The 15,652-nt window shown below is 39.7% G+C and overlaps 1 protein-coding gene across 1 annotated transcript; it reads right to left on the bottom strand.

The window, feature by feature from the left end:
* Window positions 1-158: 158 nt before the first annotated feature.
* On the bottom strand, window positions 159-5,046 carry LOC306993023 (uncharacterized protein; the record flags this gene model as incomplete). Its single annotated transcript, XM_079602454.1, has 14 exons — window positions 4,634-5,046; window positions 4,085-4,223; window positions 3,920-4,000; window positions 3,462-3,833; window positions 3,201-3,296; window positions 2,886-3,115; window positions 2,510-2,688; window positions 2,335-2,422; window positions 1,817-2,164; window positions 1,584-1,701; window positions 1,197-1,288; window positions 997-1,111; window positions 780-869; window positions 159-337 (listed from the first exon to the last, which is right to left on the bottom strand). The coding sequence occupies exons 1-14, from the start codon at window positions 4,694-4,696 to the stop codon at window positions 159-161; spliced, it is 2,190 nt and encodes a 729-aa protein (XP_079458580.1). The 5' UTR covers window positions 4,697-5,046.
* Window positions 5,047-15,652: the final 10,606 nt, after the last annotated feature.

Here is a 15,652-nt window from a genome sequence, read left to right as displayed (position 1 = left end):
GATAGAACATCAGCGCTTCAGCGAAGGGGTTCGATCACATCCATTTACAAATTACTGCATTCTTTTTTTGCATATTGCCCAGTGTCTTAACATTTTTTACATCAGATTCCATATTTACATCAAGATGTGTGCCTCGAACAATTTGTATTCAGTGCATTTCAGAGGAAGTACTTACATTCCCACGGCCAGGAGTAGTTGTCCACAGCCAGAAGTTCATTGGAAGGAGGCAGTTTTTCAACTTCCCCCACAGTAGCATTGTGGTCATTGATGGCAACTTCCAAGGCTTTCTTCTCAACAGCAATCTTCTTTCTCAGTTGATGCCTTCGCTTGTTCCCACCTACAATGAGAAAAACAAAATGAGTGTGCATTCACACGATGACTACACAAAAGCCTAACTTCACAATATGCATGTATGTGTTATGATTGTTTTGACAGATGTTTTGTGATAATTCACAAAACACATCACAAGTTTCATTATCATTTGAAAAATTGTGAAAAAACTTGGGACATTTTTTTCAGAATCTATTTTAAACAATCTTTTTTTTTTAAATAGAGGACAAAATTGGTAAGTCAGGACATCTCTGCCCTTTGCAGAAATATTGGAAATATTTGGATATTGCACTCAACCTTATTATGATTTTGACAGGTTTTCAGTATGCTGCCCTGACTTGTAGTAAACATACTTCAAAAGATTTTTATTTATTTATTTATTTTATAAATGGCTTTGCTATTTTTACTATGTATAAATCTGCATTACTAGTGGCCTTTTCTGCTCTCACCAGACTGACGATACAGCTGAAATTTTCGCTGTTTGATGCCCAAATATAGCCCCTCGATGGTCCTCTGCAGGTCATTTTGGATGGTTGCTCCTTTGTACGACAAACAAATTAATTAATGCCCATTTCAGTTTACAATCAGCCTCTTTTCAGATCCCCTGTACAAGAGCAGAGCCAATGATTCTTTAAAATAAGCCATCAAATATTTTTTCCTAAGTACCTGAGGTCCACTGCTGAACATCAGACACCCACTGCTGGACTGTGTCTTGCTGTAGAGATAACTCAGCTGTGAGTTTCTCCAGGTCCTTTGTTGCCTCTGCAATCCTTTGTACAGTCTGTCCGAAAGAAATATCTGTGTTAACAAATGCTGAGACAATTTAAAAACAAAAATGTTATTATACATATTTTCCTAGGTAGTACCTTGATGTATCTTTTGGCCAGTGTTCGGTGAAGGTTTTCTGCCTTTCGCTTGTTCCAGCCACTTGCCTGGATTGTTAGCATGTCTGTGCGAACTTGACACACAATGTATGTGCAGTAATTTAGGTTCACAGTGAGGACCAAAGGTCAGATACTACATTGATCATTCTCTAATATTGTCACATAAACCTGGAAATAATCATACACTTAATTAACGTGTCAGAAGTGAAATTATTATAAAGAGAATCCTGATCAGTGTAAAAGTGCTGACTAGACAGTGGTTTTCTAAGGGAGCACCTATGTATGGAACTCTAAAATGCAAAGGCCGAGCATCAGCGTTCAAACCCCTTGGTTTGACCTTGAACACAACTATACATGAAAAATGCTTACCGGCTTTTGACATGTACTTGGAACATATGGCTGCTCGGGAGAGGAAGCTGTTAACCTGTTCAACCTCCTCCCCGATTGTTGTTCCAGCTCCTTCTTGATTGCGTCCCCCCCATTTTAACTGTAACACATTTACATGAATGTTATAATTTGGAAAACAACAAGTAGGGGCAGAGGACAGACAATCATAATGTGTGGTACAATTGGTAGGAAATACATCTAATTGTCATTATTACCTCACACATCCATGAATGCGCTTTTGCATGCATGATGGAGAGAAATGGGCGCATGTTCAGCAAGTCCTCCAACTCTGGACAGTGGTCCACAACTCTCCGCAAATATGGCCAATATTTGCAGACCACATCAGAGCAAAAAAACTGGACGGTCTGTGAAGCTAGCTGTTTCTGGAGATATAATGGGTATGCAAATATTTCTCCACGGAACATATTCAGTCCCTTCAGCAAAACCCCATGACGGCAGACAGCAACTTCAACACCTTCCTCGTCTAGTTTGCTTGCAGACTTGTTGGCGGACTCTCGTGCTGCGGTCCACTGACCCGCACCACATCTCCCTTTCCCTGGATTCTTAAACAGATGAGGGCAAATACAGACATTTACACAGTTACATTTTACAACATAAGCTCTAAATCATGGTATTATGACATTTGATGCAAACCAAATAATGTTTACATTTTGGGGAAAAAACTGGCAAGCATTCATAAAATTTTATAAAAAGAAATATAAATTTAGCTTACATGTCCAGTTGTTCCATGGATGTAATCAACAAAGGAGGACACCTCAGCATCACTGGCCAAAAAGACTCCATCAAAAAACCCATCAGGTCTTGAAAGAAATATATAGATGTTAAATTTACTGTATAAAATTAATTTGTGGCTCACTAGAATTTCATTGTACATGAATGTTACACACCCTGGTTGGCTTTTGAAACGATATAATTTGCGGTTCCCATCCACTGCAACTGCCAACATGGAGGGTGTGCATGCAGGGCACTGAAAATGCTGGACCTGAGACAGCTTGTCAACCTCAAATTTGGCATAGGCCCATTCGAGGAAGGCCCTCTGCATTGTGTCCCCACATATCTTACCACTCTGAGAGCAAAAGTGAAAAAACAAAACAGTAAATAGCTGTTTCGAAGGTTGGCTTCAGATCGTGGTCATGACAAAGAAAGGGCTCTGTCAAGAAATATGTGCTGAAACTTTGGGGATTGTAAGAACAAGTCCTAACAATGAATCAGTTATTTAAAAGATGATCCAAACAGGATAACTTAAATGAGGAGTTCACTCACTCGCCCGAAGAGCTTTGTACGACACTCGAGCATGCTGACAAAAGCTTGTCTCGACATCCCTGGGGCAGTGATTTTAAGATCCTCATACGTGGTGAACAAGTCCACCATGTACAAGGTCTCAAAATTGACCGTGGCTGGCCAGTAACCACTTTCAACCAAATCACTTATGGTCACTGGCAAGGTTTTTCCACAGGAGCAGTTTACTGATGGAAGGAAGAGGTTGTATCTTCCTGAAATTTCAGAGAAAAACAATTATCTCTTGTTCACAAGAAACAAAAAACACAATATGAAGAAATAAAAATAAAAAAACGTTACCATTCATTCCAATTAAAATAACTGGCTTTCCCTTGGAAAAGCTTGTTTGCCCAGTGGAGCAGTCGCAGCAGGGAGGAACGATTGGTAACATGCAATCTAAAAAGCAGAATTAGTTTACATAGTAGAGTAAATGAAACCAAAAACTCAACAGGGAGGGTGTTGTTTCTATCAAACAAAACTTCATCCAGCATGTTTGTTGGAGTAAACCAGAGTTTGTGTAAAATGTAAAACAGCCTATATAACCTGAGACTTAAAAACTACCTTTTTCATGATAGGAGAATTTCCCTCCCTCTTGCTGCTGAACAAAAGTGGATGGCGGCAGGTGTCTGAAGAACCCCTCCACCATGGATGCTCTGTTATGAAGCACCAGGGCCTCATGTGTGGAAAGGTCACAGGCTGTGCAGTAGAGTGATCGTGGTAAACAGTCCCTACACATCACTACTGCAGCCTTGTGTCCACAATGATGGCAAACCCCCTCCTTGGGCTTCTCAGATGACAACATATTGTTCACCATGAAGGGCCTCATTACTGTCCAATTCTCCAGAGAGGAAGTTTGCCTGTTCCTCCAGTGTGAGGGGAGAGGTTGTTCAGCACCACTTCCCAAGAGGTCTCGGACATCTTGAATGAGGGAGTCTGAAAATGAAAAGGGAAGGTGGCAATGGTAAATCTGGACAATTACCACATAACAAATGAGGAAACAAGTATTAAGGGAAAAAAACCAAAATTTTCGATGGTCACAGTGTCTTCAGTTGTGCTGGTAGACGGAGCACAGGACATCCCTTTAACGCTTGTTGAAGAAACTGCAAAAATATGAATATCCATTTAGAACTTGCTCAATGAATAATGAATGCAACTAATGATGAAAAAACAAACAAAAAACAAACCAGTAGCTGAATCTCGCTTTCGTTTCTCCCCAGCTCTACATCTTTTTGGCGGAGGTTGACCATCTTTGTCCTCATCAAGCCAAACACACAGCTTTGTGGATTGTTTTGACCCTTCTTTAGTGTGTCCAGGCTGATCCACCTAAATAAACAATTGAGCCACAGAATACCACCACCACCCACCAAGGTTATCACCACCTATAAACATCTCATTATAAAACCAATTACATTGTAAAAATTCAGTCTAACGGTTGTGGTCCTGTACTGTACTGACAGATCTAGAAAAGAAAGTGAAACGTTTTGACAGAATATTGAATTAAACTCTCACTGGCTCTAACGTGTGAACTCAGGTCAGCTCAGCACTATAGCTTGCATTTGTATAAAGACATTGAACCAGGTACTGTCTGTATAGTTGCACTTTGTTTGGAGTGTTTTCAGTTTTGCACCTTGACACTACTTCCCTGCTATACCTCAGAGTCTGTTATGGTCTTAGACCTTGTAATTGGCATGTAATTAGTATGCTTTTTCCATCACTGAGATCATGTTATTTACCTTGCACTCATCCAAGAACGCATCAACCAGGAATATGGCATCTTCGGGGTCAAGGCGATTCATTTGTTCAGCTTGATCAAGTTATTTTTCTACGCTTCCTTTTCCTCCTTGTTTACCTTTTCCTGCTTCTTTTCCCTAGTTTCCTTCTTCTTCGCTTCTTCTTCTGCGTGTGGCCTTGACGCGTCAACACCTATCAATGAGATCGCATTGCACCACACAGGAAGTTAAATGCACAGAGGATCCGGTAGATTTCAAACAGATTGTAACTCGTCACTTTGTCAACAATAGTTTCTCCCGCTGCCACGGATTAATGTGTTGATCAGCAAATCAACATCAGGCGCAACGCATATAGTGGGCGGGGGTTTGATCCGTCAGAGGTCAAGGCGATAGCAGCGTCCATAGCAACCAAAACGTTTCAGTTTCACATTATTCTGGCGAGATCTGAAAAATATTCGCAACAACGAGCAAGAGTGATTATGTACATTCACTGAGTGAATTATGAAAATAAAATATATATTTCTCGCTAGAATTGTAATCAAAACTTATTTTTTATGCAGAAACAAAACGTTTCAGTTTCACATTATTCTGGCGAGATCTGAAACATCTTCGCAACAACGAGCAATAGTGATTATGTACATTCACTGAGTGAATATTATGAAAATAAAATATATATTTCTCGCTAGAAATGTAATCAAAACTTATTTTTTATGCAGAAACAAAACGTTTCAGTTTCACATTATTCTGTCGAGATCTTAAAAATCTTCGCAACAACGAGCAAGAGTGATTATGTACATTCACTGAGTGAATATTATGAAAATAAAATATATATTTCTAGCTAGAAATGTAATCAAAACTTATTTTTTATGCAGAAACAAAACGTTTCAGTTTCACATTATTCTGGCGAGATCTGAAAAATATTCGCAGCAAGAGTGATTATGTACATTCACTGAGTGAATATTGTGAAAATAAAATATATATTGCTCGCTAGAAATGTAATCAAAACTTATTTTTATGCAGAAACAAAACGTTTCAGTTTCACATATTATTCTGGCGAGATCTGAAAAATATTCGCAACAACGAGCAAGAGTGATTATGTACATTCACTGAGTGAATATTATGAAAATAAAAAATATATTTCTCGCTAGAAATGTAATCAAAACTGATTTTTTTATGCAGAAACAAAACGTTTCAATTTCACATTATTCTGGCGAGATCTGAAAAATATTCGCAACAACGAGCAAGCGAGTGATTATGTACATTCACTGAGTGAATATTATGAAAATAAAATATATATTTCTCGCTAGAAATGTAATCAAAACTTATTTTTATGCAGAAACTAACTCAAAATATTGTTTTTTTTCACTAAAAATGAGAGAAATGTCCGCCATGTTTTTTGTTCTCACGGCCGGAATCTTGAAAGTCACGTGACTTGGACGCAAAGCAATAGGAAAAGAATAGGCAAAAAAAATGTAACAGTGATACAAATCAAGGGCCATTATTGTAACCCCTCTACGTTTTGCACTTTGGACCAACGTATTCAGGGTACGTTTTTATATGAGACTGGGTTGATAAAATAGCTAAAAAGCTTCCACTCGTCTTAGTTCATAGCGGTGATTCGATCTCACACAGTTCTGTTATAATCAATGAAGCTGCCTGTATGGGGCAGTCGTGGCCTAATGGTTTGAGAGTCAGATTGGTAACCAGAAGGTTGAGGGTTTGATCCTCAATGCCCACAGGAAATGACCTTGAGCAAGGCACCTAACCCCCAATCGCTCCCCTGGCGCCACAGCAAGAATGACTGCTCACTGCTCTGGGTGTGTCTACGGTTTGGTGTGACTTTTGATCTATCTATCTATCTATCTATCTATCTATCTATCTATCTATCTATCTATCTATCTATCTATCTATACTTGCTGAGTATGAATAATTTTGCAGTGGAATTTTAATATGCAAGTATACTGTCGTCCTAAATCAAGATTTGCATGTTTTTCCACTTTATCCACTATATTTGAGACCCCATTAACAGCAAACAATGCAGCAGTTCTCAGATTCACTTTATTTTGTTTATGATATCAGACACTTCCCGCACAAATGTTTGGCACTGCACTATAAAATACTGAAATAACAAGGATCTAAAAATAGGGTATCTAACATCTTATTCAATGCACTAAAGCCGTATATTGATGGTTCACGTAATTGTAACTCTGGAGGAAGATCTTAAATGTGATGGGAAATCTTAATGGCAGTTGAATGGTCATTGTTTCACATTCTGTGGTTGAGGTTGGTTGTTGTCCCTTGCTATTTGATATGCTAACGGCTTCTACCGTTATTCCACGACAAGGAATGTTAAGTATTTTATGTTTTTTTTTTCACTGGAACTCTGTGGGAAAATCGCCTCTCTCCTTTTTTTTCAGAAGGGGGGTGTGCGTTTATCTGGTCCAAAGTGTAAACAGAAGCCCAACCCTCTGATTAAAGGCTTGGGTGAATGAATGCATGATGCTTTTAGAGAGTTGGGGAAGTAGACCGTCTATCGGGTTACCTTGACCATTAATGACACGGATAGACCCTGCGATTCAGTCCTGAACTTTTCACAAGCTCAGTGTGAAAGTAGGAGGTGAAAAAGTGCGTTTCCCACGCCTCATTTTTAATCGTTCTAACCCAATGTTCTGTTCCATTTGTACTACGGCCATAAATGATACCTAAAGTCATCATGCTTGTACAATTTTCACCTGGTGGACTTTAAAACGAACATTAAAATCTCATAACCGTACATTGAAAGACCTCTATAGCCACGCCATAGAGTTTGTAAAGCAAAAGCCACTTTTCTTCAGAAAAATAAAAAATATATATATTTTTCCCCTTGTTGCATGAAGAGGATAGCAATTGAGGAGCTTTAAATAGACATGTCCAAAGCATCTCTGACTTGACTCACTGCATGACTTTAGCATTGTTTTCTGTGCACATTAACAGTGGGTCACCTACTGTCCTACTGATGGGGGCACATACAAGAAAATCTCCTTTGTCCTCCACTAAAATCTGATACTGAGCCAAGCCTCACAAGGTGGAGTGGCCCGTCAGCCGCCCTCCCCCATCTCCTCTTCCAGTCTGTCCGTCCCATCAGGGACGCTGATCTCTGGCAGTCAGGTCAGTGCCCAGGAGGTCCACGTTCCTCTCTCTGCAACACAATGCGTCTCCCCGTCTTATCTCTTATCTCAGCTCCACATCTAATGTATACCACTGGAGTCTCTGTCACAACTGAGTTTAGTGCAGCAGACCCCACACATGCTTGTTGGTAAACTCAAAACAAAGAGAGAAAACCTTCCCCGAGTCCTTTCCTGAATGATGCAGCAGATTCGTTTTTTCTTTCTCCTTAGCCCAGTTGGGTCAGTAGTTCAAATCTGTAGTGCCCTGCCAATATTTTCACTGTTGAAAACTGCTGTATTATTATTATTTAGACATATTTTATGTTCCATTATGAACATAAAATATTTTTACAACATGTGATAATGGATTTACAAAATGTGCTAATTAAAAGTGCCCAACTAATGAGGCCAAAAGAGTCCAGCTTATGAGTCTATTAAGTCTTTTCTCCCAGACATGTTTCGTCATGGGTTGTTGGATCTTGCACACACATTCCTGAACTACATTATAATGGGCATGTGTGCAATAATATGGAACATTATTCACAGAACTGTATAAAATGATCCAGCACAAGACAGCGTTGTAAGAGACAGGATGGTATTAGTCAGTTAAACAGGTAGCCCTGCCCCTATTATCCAACAGTTCTGTGAATAATGTACCATATTTCACACATGTTCATTATAATGTAATTCAGGAATGTGTGCGCAGAATCCAACAACCCGTGACGAAGCATGTCTGAGAGAAAAGATTAAACAGACTCATCATCTACAATCAGACTCTTTTTGCCTCATTAGTAGGACACTTTTTTATAAGCACATTATCACATTTTGTAAATCCATCGCAATAACACACATTCATCTTATCTGTTCAATGTACTGCTCATGTGCATTCACTCAGTTTCGGATGGGTGAAATAGGCAAATTAATAATTCCGTCACCATGGCAACGTGGCTTCCGAATCCACAGAGTGAGGCAGAATTAGGAATAATGACAGGAAACAGAATGAAAATGAGATTTTGGAGCGAGTTGGATTTGTATTAACATGGCCAGTAATTTAACCAATCATGATAAGACATTCAAAAGGGATTTTGAGGCCCTTTGTCATGGTAACAATAGCAACAGTGAGTACACATAGAGCGGTTGAAATAGTGAATACTAAGTGACTAACTCCATGAATGTACTCTCATAGGGCTTTCTAATCAAGGAAAGTTTCTTTTTGATACTTTCGGTATGACTAGCACAACTTGTCTCGCCCTATTAGGACAGTATGACATTGAACGGTGCTTTCCCGTTTACAATAATAAGAATGGAGCTCAGGCTGCTTCTTGTTTTAGGCTGGATATGATACCATCCACACATTTTACAGGAATAGTTTGCCCCCACCCCACTAAAAATAGAATACATTACAATGAATGAGGACTAAATCTTTAAAGCTTCAAAAAGAACACAAAAGCACAATAAACTCTTACAGTCAAACAATAGTTTTGTGTGAGAAACAGTCTGAAATTTAGGTCCATTTAGGTTAGTGTGACCAGACAGTAGAAGTGATTTTGCGTGACAATGCGGGACACGTGTGTGAAAAGTAAATTTTATTCTATTATACTATGTAAATATTGAATTTCATTAGATGGAAAGCCTATTTGCCAACAGGTTGGATGATAACGTTTTAAATAGTCAATAATCTTTATTAATTGTGACCGATAGAACCTATATTCAGTCTAAGCAACAGGCTAGTAGGTAAAAATCACATTTTATACTAAAATAAAGTTCCTTAAGTAGCAACTTTAGCGAGTCTATTTTACTTTATTAGACTATGTAAATGAGTTTTAACGGATTTAATGCATCTTGAACCTCTATTTTTTTAGTTGGATCTGGCAGGTTTGATGTTCTTGAGGTCCACTGATTCCTTTACTCCATCCAGTTGTCAACAGCGGGGGAAACCTCTCCACGAAAGCGTTTGTTGATAATTTTCCCGCTATAACTCTGGCAAGATGGCTGTGACAATGGCTTTTTAACCGCATATTTTTTTTTTTGCATTTATTATATTTTTTTATTGTAGTATTGTAATTTCAGGGAAGAAAGAAAAACAATTATTAAAATGCGCGATGTCTTGCGGGACAAAGCTCACAATTTTGTGACTGTCTCGCATGGTCACCCTAATTTAGGTCTAGTGAGCCGTTAAGCGCTGTTACTGGATCATTGAGTCAGTGAGTTGAACTCAAAAACCAGATCAGCCAGATTTGTGAATGAATCATGCAGATCTCTTTTGTGAGCTGGATCAAACGATTAATTTAAAAAATGAAACTTATTGCACATGACACTTATTACTTCTCTTATCTGCACCCCTTAAAAGTGTTTACTATGTTAGTGTGGTAGAAACGTGGCAAGTTTGGTTTCACCCTTCAACCTTTACGTGAGGTCTGTGGTTATATCACACATATGTCATGATTGTAGGTTTCCTCCAACTCTAAGCATATGTTGACTTGGTTTTCTGTTTGTACATTCAAATCAACAAATATGACATCAACCTTCTATGGACTTTAGACTATGATATCATATGTTTGAGCAATGCGTCATCCGCTTTTTTCATGCGCTGCTCCCAACTTCCCATCACTGGTTATGTCATTTTCCCATGAGTAGGCATTCTCTCATCGGATTGTTTTACCTTGGCCGGGTCAGCACACTCAGAGACGGATCAGAGTTGTTTTGCAAACACCTGTGCGTGTTCCCATTGGCTGGGGATTCAGGTGTGACTGTTGACTCACCTGATACTGAATGAGCTGGTGTCCATTTAATAGAAACGTGTTCAACAGTGCGTTCTACAGAGGGTTGGCAAAGACATAGCTAGTTAAATAGTATATAGCTTTAGTATAAACTACTGCAAGACTGTGTAAAACTGCCGAAGTAGACTGTATATCATAATTCATTGCTCTAGAATCCTTTGAAAAAGTCAAACAGAGCAAATGAGGCGTTTCATTCGGATCCCATAATTGTCTTTGCAATTGCAATCTAGTAAAACTGCATTATTTAAAATCATTTTGCCTCACAAAGTATGGCACAAATGCTACAAGCATCGTAAATGCGCTTGTTGGGTCAACAATTTGGCAAGACAATTTAAAATCTCCCCATTCCCCAGTGAAATGCGAGTAGCATTAGCTCTTCTCTCTTCCTCTGTTTCTCTGTGTAAACACCTGAGAATGACTAACCCATATCTCATGACCAGCCTGCAGTGCTGCGAGCCCTGTGTCCTGCATTCTCCAGGAAATGAGGCATGATGCGTGCCATCACCCAGACACAACCCCTCAGGAACCAGGAGCACAGATATAAAACAGACTGTTAGCTTAACACACAGCATAGCTGGGTCACAAGGAAAGGGTCAGCTTTCATATGATTGTAAATTAAATTGGCATCATGTTGTGGATGCATCTCTTTGTTATTTCCTTTAGTTTGTTTACCCTTCTTGAATATAATATACAAATATTGGTTGCACTAATGCTTGAAATATGAGAGTGTGCTCTTGTGTTGCTAGGGTGTGCTGTGTGGTTTGTAGTATGCTTCTATGTGTTTGCTTAGGTTTTCTGACTGTTTTTTTTAGGATGGTGGTTCTAGTGTCCAAAAGAGTCCACCTTAAAGTATCTCAGTCATCCCAGTTCTCCAGAAGGTCCGGGAGTGTCCCGCATATTGATAGCGACTCCCTGACGCCAACACATTATGTACAATATCCCGTAAATCGAGCCAAAGAGAGTGAAGCCCCATTTCCAGGTGATTCAATCAGAAGTTTGTCAGCAGAGATGCATGCATACATGCATTTTGAATGCGTCTCCTTTGACAACTTCTGTTCGGATTTCGTCACACTCTACTATACATCACTTTCGAGTAATACTATACGGACGAGTACTGTTGAATGAACTTACAAGCGAGCAGGAAAGAAAGCAAATGAAACGGAGAAGGAAGGGTTGGCTGTGATATTTGGTGTTAAGATTATTTAAAATGAAGGAGCTACTCTATTGATGTACTACAATTAAATTAAGCCAAACTTACAGATATTATATTATATTATTACATTTTTAAGTTATTTTCTTTTGGTTGATGCTACCTCCTTGCAATTCAATGAGTTTTTGAAGGGTGGATATTATCTGGTATTCTGGTCCCTAGTTATGGTTCCCTATTGAAGTCTATGAGCTTTATTGCTATTTTATTATCCAAAAAACCAAAATCATATGTCCAATCACGTCAGTAACACAAATGGTATGTGATTACCCTAACCCTAACCTGGCAAAGTTATGGAACACTCTAACCCTAAGTGCAAATAGCGAAATATGCTGTATACACTATGTGAACATAGCAGTATTTTCTTAGTATTATGCTATTTACACGGAAGTATGAGAATGAGTATAGCCAAAGCAAGTAGCAGTAATAATAGCAGTTTACAAACGTGCTGAAACGTAGCAATTTAAAACATAAAACAACTGACAGAAGGATAGTGCTCCTAGATACATAACTATAATAAATTTTACTCATTGTGCATTTAGTGTGTTTTGTTTTTCAGCCTCAAGTAACACTGAAGAAGCCAAAAGTAAGCTTACATCCAAGGGAGGAAAAAAATCTCTATTTTGATGTGACACATCACAGGGGTCACATGTAAGTTTACAATAAATAAATCTTGACGGCACGTTGACCGACATTGAGCGCAAAACCTATTTTCATTCTGGATACACTTTACCAGTCCTCATCGCTCATGGTACTGACAGCTTACTGTGACAGAGCTCTAGCCATGATGAGTGGCAGACAGGAGACTGCTGGAGACTATCGCCTATGCCCTAGAGAGCTGCCAGACACGGCTTCCTATCAAGCAGGCCGGAAGGAAGCCGAGTGTGTCAACACAGCGCTGCACACCTCACTCATCTAAGCGCTAATGGATGAAGACGCCACAGCTGTCCTCAGAGAGGGGAAAAGAGGAAAACACATAGCGAACATTAAACTCCGTTTCCCAGCAGGCCTAGTTTTTCTGCTCAAAAACAACAACAAGGAAAAAAACAACACAAATCATTACTGACAGACAGGTGCCCAGGTGAGTTCTAATAGGAATCAACCACTCGTTGTTAACCTCTACAGTCACCTGAAATGACTTTGTGGTTAAGAAAACATGTGAAGGGTTTTAGGCTAGTGTTCCGGCTGAAGAGATGACATGGATTCCTTAAAGTTGGAAAGTGATTATGAGGAGATTCCATTTAGAACTTGTACAACTACTTGTCGGATGTAGCTGATTAGCATTAGAGATGTGACATCTGACAATTTAGCCATTCTATTACTTTGCTGAAGATGTCATTGCTTTACAGTGCTAGCTATACTTTTAAACTTCAGATGGACTACTGAAAAGGAAGGATGAAGATTTCAATAATCAAGTGAAAGAGTGAACAGCAAATCAAGCTTTACCCATAAGAACCAGGATGGAATTTTCTGACAAAGACTTGACGGAGGACTCACTTTGGTATGGTTTCCCTTGTGGGACTTAATTAGCGGCCCAGGCCAAGCTCAATGAAGCAGCTCTCTGGGACTTTCTGAGTGGAGGTGTGAAAATCTGGGTCAGTGGGGCTGGGAGAACGTCGAGGTTTTCATGCCAGGGGTCTGAGCTTCCTCTCGCACTATCAGCCACTGACACGATAAGCCAGGGACAAACCTTGGCCCTGGTTACTGCAGCTGGCCAGCTCAGTTAGCATTCCCATCAATTCCCTCTAATCCTGGAATTTAACTCTGTCCCTTGCCCTACCAAACCAGAGACCAGACACATTCCACTGCTGGCACACCAGGGCACTATATTTGAACAGAGAGCAACTCCCACTATGGCCTAGCAACAATTTGCACTCTTGCATCGGCACAAGCAAAGTCCTTCCCTACTGATGAGGCCATGCAAAGGAATGGTGCTAATTACATGCCATCACTTGTTCTTTTTCGGGCCACCTCTTGTTCACTCTGTCGGTCCACCATTCACAGTTTATCTTTACCCTTTTAGTCTTCCATGTAAGCTTGGATTCGCTCACATTAACTGCCCCCTGCTTCAATTATGCTGCAACCTGTCCTCAGAAAACCTCATCGCATGTACCACAGGTTACAACCTGAAAGAGATCCATCACTTGCTGATCCCATACGTTTCGGCAGCAAGGGCCATTTCTGACAAGGCAGTTATTAGTGGCACAGTAGACCGAAGGTAATTAACCACAATACAGCGTCGCAACATTCGTTCCGAATGGTTCCTCATCACCGGAGAAGCCATTTTCTCTCATTCCCAAGGTCAGATGGATGAGATGGCCCACCGTGCCACTGGAACCTGACAACAGGGTGCTGCAATTACCGCTGTCCTTGATATTTAATGGGGAATGAGTGCAGTAACCTTTAGTGTTTGCTTGTGAGACCCCCCTTCTCACCCACTTTCCCCTCCTCTGGCTCTCTCTCCTCCGTGGGGCGGTCAGAAAACAGAAGGATCACTTTGGAAAGACATGTGAAGTGTGTTTGCGTGCCAGGCGGTGCCGTGGGAGCAAGGGAGTGTGTATGCACACACACATACGCTCACAGATTCTGCCAAATGGATGCATGTCAATGCTTTTCGGGTTGACAAGGGACTTACTTGTGGGCCAGAGGGTAGACAGAAGTGCAAAAGTAAAAATAGTCACTCCCCTCTGCTAACTCTGCACTAGTGACACAAAGATTTGACACATTTTTCATCAAATTGTGAAATATCTTAAGCTTTAATGGTAAGTTCAGTGAATATTGCTGGCTAATTGTACTAGAGACTTGATCTGAGTCAAAGTACCATAGTGTTACCATGGTTTTGTAATACGATGGTATTCTTTCAAGTGCCTTGCTTTTTAAATACAGGGGCATATTTTAAACCTGATCAGATCATGAATATTAATTAGGTGATGTAACATGATGTAACAGCTGTAGACTGTTTTAGTGAGGGGCAGGAAAGTGGACGCTGGACATTATAGGATTACTACTTATCAACTTATCACTTGCACATTTGTTTAGTCCACTCTTAGTGCAACCGGTTAGCAGTGTCTTGCTTGGGTTTTAAAGCTGTAATTTTACGCGGTTGGGTACTATTTGTTCTATAATGTCAAGCTTTCCTGTAGCTCAAACAGTAGAGCGTTGGCGCTAGCAGCATCAAGGTCATGGGTTCGATTCCCAGGGAAAGCAAGAACTGATAAAATGTAAAATGTGTACCTTGAATGCAATGTAAGTCGCTTTGGATAAAAGCGTCTGCCAAATGCATAAATGTAAATGTAAATGTAAATGTTCTTTACGTTGCAGCCGAGCAACGTAAAACAAAACCTCTTAAAATATGTTTACCCTTACAAATATAAAGGGATGTTATGATGTACCACTATATACAGTGTACCACTGTATAACTGCCAGAGTTTTTGTAAGTGTAGCTTTGTTTCTTCATTAATCATTAATGTTGACTATGACATTGTGTTTCTGTCAGCTAATACATTTAAATTCATGTAGTTACTTAAATTTTGACATCTGATACGCACATATGCATACAATATAATACGCTTTGTATTTTTGACGCTGATTATAACACAGCTAACAGCTAATTAACGTTCATGAACCTAATCAGAAGAAATTGTGTTGCACACTGCCAGTGTTCAGGCAATGCAACGACAATGACAAATGACAATTTACTCAGTCCCTAGGTGAAGGAGAAAAACTCCACACCATCTTCAATCTACATACCTTCAGAGTTAAAACTGACAGACAAATGCTTTCAAAATCTTGCCTGTCATCAAAACTCTCAGTCAAATGGACACCATATGCAATGTGAGAATTGTGGAAAATGTCCTCCCATGTAGTTGCTTCTCTCCTGCGCTAAATT

Source organism: Phoxinus phoxinus, assembly GCF_949152265.1.
Source record: "Phoxinus phoxinus genome assembly, chromosome: 24".
Taxonomy (NCBI): Eukaryota; Metazoa; Chordata; class Actinopteri; order Cypriniformes; family Leuciscidae; genus Phoxinus; species Phoxinus phoxinus.
Note: the sequence above shows the minus strand (reverse complement) of the source record. Positions and strands in the feature narration are given on the sequence as shown.